Here is a 4,643-nt window from a genome sequence, read left to right as displayed (position 1 = left end):
TTCCAACAAGAGCAGCCACTGTAACGAGAGGCTCCCCCAGCACTGCAAGGAAGAGTAGCCCCTGCTCTCAACTGGCAAAAGCCCCTACATAGCAAGGGAAGATCTAGCACAGCCAATAAATAGATGAATAATAAAGACATTTTTATAAGGTTGAAGTACTGTTTCTGACTGTACGAATGTATGTGAATTCAGGGTGGGGGTCGGATCCTGCCACCAGCTCCCAGTAAGACTGCTGGTCTCTGGCTTTTTTTCTTTTTTCTTGCTTAATCTTGTCTGTCCAGAGCCGAATTCTGCAGAAGTGTCTGTTTCCGCACCGCGGTTCCCCACCCTCCACCCCAAGCTTCCGAAGAAGCGTGCAGATGGCGGGGATAAAAAGGGTCTGGAGAGGGTGGGGAACCACGAGTCTGCGGAGCTCCAGCCCCGCAGCCCCTGCGCTGGCTCTCGGCTCCGGCTGGCACTCCTGAGCGCGATGAACCAGGCAGTCGGACCCCGCGCTTCCCGCCCGCGGTCCAGCCCGGGGCTGCTGCTCCTGGGGCTGCTGCTTCTGCCGGCCATCGCCCTGGCCCAAGGTAAGCGCTGATGGAAGCAGGGCGGGGAGAGGTCCAGGGCAGCAGAGAGTCCGGGAAGTCCCAGGAACGGAGTCCGTAATCTCCGGATCCCAGCTAGGATTTCCCGAGCGCTTGCTACGTGTGAAGGCGCGGTGCCACGTGCTGGCCGGTGCGCTCGATCACCTAGCCGGCAACACTCTTTCAGAGGGATGTGGTTTGTGGGTGAGGAAATGAAGGTCCAAGGCAGTGAGAAGATCCCCAAGGTCCCTCTGACTATTCACAGAGTCGTCATTCCCTGCCACCTTCGTCCCGCTCCCAGCGGACTCTGAAGGTGGAGAGTCTGAGGACCTCCAATGCGTGTGCCTGAAGACCACTTCGGGGATTAACCCCAGGCACATCTCCAGCCTGGAAGTGATCGGGGCCGGGCTCCACTGCCCCAGCCCCCAACTGATGTGAGTCCTGGAACTTGTTGCTTTCGTGCCCACCCTCTGCTCTCCCCTTCCCTACCGTCCCTCTAAACCCCGCCGCCTCCCCGCCAGTCTAATTCTAAATTCAAACCCCGAGGACTGAAACGCACCTCTCTTCTTTCTCTGACAGAGCTACGCTGAAGACGGGAAGGAAAATTTGCCTGGACCAGCAGAATCCTCTGTATAAGAAAATAATCAAGAGGCTTTTGAAGAGTTAGTTGCCTAAATCTCTACTTTTGCTATAGAAAATGTTTCTTCTTCTTCTTTTTTAAATTTTCAATCTACTTGTGGAAAACAAATCATCTAATGTTTTTATTGTCCTTGAAACTCTACATAAATAAAAGAAATGAAGTTTTGATAGCATGCCTCAATAGAGCAAAGAAATAACGTTGACATCACAATTTCATATGAAGAAAAATCTCCAGAATTTTAAGCAAAAATATATTTTGAAAGAAGATTTGGTTTAATAAAGACTGATTTTACTTAGTATATGTTGGCTGATACAATTTGCATATTTCCATGATTATATTTCTTAATAACTACTTATTTACCTATTAATGTCACAATTAACTTTGCCAATAAATATTAATTGCAGTTAAACTTTCTGGGCTGCTTTTCTAAAAAAAATTAAATATAGTGGACTCTGCTTTTATCCCCTTAAAATTTATACTGCACTCTAGGATAGAAAATTGATAAAAATGAAACTAGAATTCTCTACTACTTAATGGAAATATATTTCAGAGCATGAAATTAAGATATTTTACTCATTATTGGTCCTTTGATAATGTTGACATTTGACAAAAATGAAATGTTAAAAAACAGTTCTTGGGGTCTTCCCTGGGAGCCCAGTGGGTAAAACTCTGTAAGTGTCATCTACATATCTGAGGTTATTGATATTTCTCCCAGCAATCATGATTCCAGCTTGTGCTTCATCCAGTCCAGCATTTCTCATGATGTACTCTGCATATAAGTTAAATAAGCAGGGTGACAATATACAGCCTTGACGTACTCCTTTTCCTATCTGGAACCAGTCTGTTGTTCCAAGTCCAGTTCTAACTGTTGCTTGCTGACCTGCATATAGGTTTCTCAAGAGGCAGGTCAGATGGTCTGGTATTCCCATCTCTTTCAGAATTTCCCACAGTTTATTGTGATCCACACAGTCAAAGGCTTTGGCATAGTCAATAAAGCAGAAATAGATGTTTTTCTGGAACTCTCTTGCTTTTTGATGATCCAGCAGATGTTGGCAATTTGATCTCTGGTTCCTCTGCCTCATGACCTAATGCCATTTCAACCTAAGGTGGCAGTGTTTGTGTAGAGGCAGGCTTAGACTGCTAAGAGAAAGTGGAGAATGCCCTATTCAGTCTTCTTGAGGTGGGGGAAGTGAGAAGGCTTTGAGATATCAACCTCCTTAAACAGACACTGGGTTTCCCAGGTGGTGCAAGGGGTAAAGAATCTACCTGCCAATGCAGGAAAAGCAAGAAACTTAGGCTCAGTCCCTGGGTTGGGAAGATCCCTTGGAGGAGGGCATGGAAACCTACTCCATATTCTTGCCTGGAGAATCCTATGGACAGAGGATCCTAGGGGGCTAAAGGGTCTCAAAGAGTTGGACACGACTGAAGCAATTTAGCACAAATGATACTATTTACAGAGGTTTATAAAGTATTTCAGAGTATCATCTAAATTTCCATATCCACTTTGCATGCTAGGTAATATTATTTCCATCTTAGAGTTGTGGTAACAGTCTCAGAAAGACTGAGTCTCTCAAGACCACTTTGCTGAAGTCTGAGCAGGTCAGACTTCCAACTCTGTGCTCTTGCTTTCATGGTGGGCTGCCTCTCACACAAGCACATTTTTCAGAGAGGAACTGACCCCAGAACCAGCTCTTGGAGGTGGTATAGGTATTTGCCAAGGGGAAAAAAGGAAGAATGAAACAGTCACAAGATGACAAAATAAAAAAGACACAGGACCATTAGGTCCTCAGCATGTTTATCATTCTGCAGAACTAGAGTGTCCACAAGGAGAGGTCTTTCAACTAGTTTCACTCATTTGGTGCTTTTCATTTTTGGTCCACCTTGTGCATCTTCACCCAAATTATCTTCCAGGTCCAAAGTCCTTAGCACGGTCCACAGGATGTGCTATACTCACTTCCCCTCTAGGCCTTAGTTTCCCCATTTATGAAATGGGGTGAATGTCTAATTCATAGATTATTGTGGGGACCAAATAGATGATGTGAACACTTGGCATAACTCCTCTTATGTAGTCTGTACTTAAAAATTAGCAACTATTACAGATATTATTATTTCTATCAATATTGCTCTTAACACACAATTCCCGTCAGCTTGGAGTGCCGAATAAGGCATTTAACAGAGTGATTCTTGGTGATAATTATAAAAAAAAAAAATAGTTGTAAGAGCAACATGTTTCTGAAGCTAAATGAACTTTGGGAGAGGATACATTGGAAATGAGGTGTTCATGGTAAAATACTTTTTTTTTTTTTTGCCTGTTTTTCTTTTACTGCCTGCTTCAAAAAACATAGATAGTTGGATTCAGTAATTCCTAAGTATGACTCAAAGGGCCAAAGGACCAAAACAATTTTACAAAGTCCTCCAGTTCTGGGGTCTAGTTAATCCTCCCTTCAGAATCACCGTGGCTAACCATCCTGAGAATACTTTCAAGCTGCCGCCTTTATCATCAGTGGTGCTGAGAGAGGGCTTTCCTGCCAGGAAGTCGCAATCAGGTAACAATTTACTGTAGCTACCTGCTGTTCAAACATTCATGGAGTGATAAAGATTGAATGGACTTGAACTTTTTCTTTCTTTCTTTTTTTTCTGACAGGAATTAGTCAGCAGAAACTGTCCACAAACTAGGCGCTTACTACAGCCATAGACCCTATCAACAAACAAAGCCACCAAAGGGTATTTGGCTCTGGGATATTCTTTTGCATTTTTTTTCCCTTTTAAGGCCTTTGTGGTAAAAAATACTTCCTCTTGAGTGCATGGAGTATTGAGGTCTTAGTTGGTTATAAAGATATACTCATATTTTTTTATCATTATAAAAGGCAATGAATGCATGCTCACTGTAGATAACATAGAAATACAGAGGAAATAAGGAGAAAAAAATTTTTTTATGTAATTTCACTACTCAAAGATGCTCTTTCTATTTTTCAAAATATTAGTTATTTGATACTGTTATAACATAAAATGTTAATTTTCAATAAAATACTATTGTACACAATCATAAAAGGAACACAATAATTACTTCATCATGTTGAAATTTGTTAGGAAGTATTCTTATTTCAATTTGGGGTAATAAAATAAGTTTTTACATGGCCAGGGAAATAATAAACCTATGTGATCTGGCATCGATTTATATACAAATGGGGCAATGCTCGTGGCTCAGACAATCGGTAAAGAATCTGCCTGCAATCTGGGAGACCTGGGTTTGATCCCTGGGTCAGGAGGATCCCCAGAGAAGGGAATGGCAACCCACTCCAGTATTCTTGCCTGAAGAATTCCATGCACAGAGGATGGGGTTGCAGTCCATGGGTGTGCAAAGAGTAGGACACAACTAAGTGACTAACACTTTCACTTTCACTATATTTACACACATGCAGACTGTATATGCATGT

General features: G+C 42.6%; 1 protein-coding gene across 1 annotated transcript; it reads left to right on the top strand.

The window, feature by feature from the left end:
• The first annotated feature begins 352 nt into the window (after positions 1-352).
• On the top strand, positions 353-1,371 carry LOC104987316 (platelet factor 4). Its single transcript, XM_010838179.1, has 3 exons — positions 353-569; positions 832-1,000; positions 1,146-1,371. Exons 1-3 carry the CDS (start codon positions 470-472, stop codon positions 1,231-1,233), a joined length of 357 nt encoding a protein of 118 aa, XP_010836481.1. The 5' UTR covers positions 353-469; the 3' UTR covers positions 1,234-1,371.
• The last annotated feature ends 3,272 nt before the right edge of the window (positions 1,372-4,643 follow it).

Source organism: Bison bison, unplaced genomic scaffold (assembly GCF_000754665.1).
Source record: "Bison bison bison isolate TAMUID 2011002044 unplaced genomic scaffold, Bison_UMD1.0 scf7180017864092, whole genome shotgun sequence".
In the NCBI taxonomy this organism is placed as follows: Eukaryota; Metazoa; Chordata; class Mammalia; order Artiodactyla; family Bovidae; genus Bison; species Bison bison.
Note: the sequence above shows the minus strand (reverse complement) of the source record. Positions and strands in the feature narration are given on the sequence as shown.

What these genes read in the sequence shown, in the direction of transcription:
- LOC104987316 (XM_010838179.1), top strand. Translation starts at nt 470, where the DNA reads ATGAACCAGGCAGTCGGACCCCGCGCTTCCCGCCCGCGGTCCAGCCCG. An exon ending in GGCCATCGCCCTGGCCCAAG is followed by an intron (nt 570 to 831) that starts GTAAGCGCTGAT and finishes GACTATTCACAG; the next exon opens with AGTCGTCATTCCCTGCCACC. An exon ending in TGCCCCAGCCCCCAACTGAT is followed by an intron (nt 1,001 to 1,145) that starts GTGAGTCCTGGA and finishes TTTCTCTGACAG; the next exon opens with AGCTACGCTGAAGACGGGAA.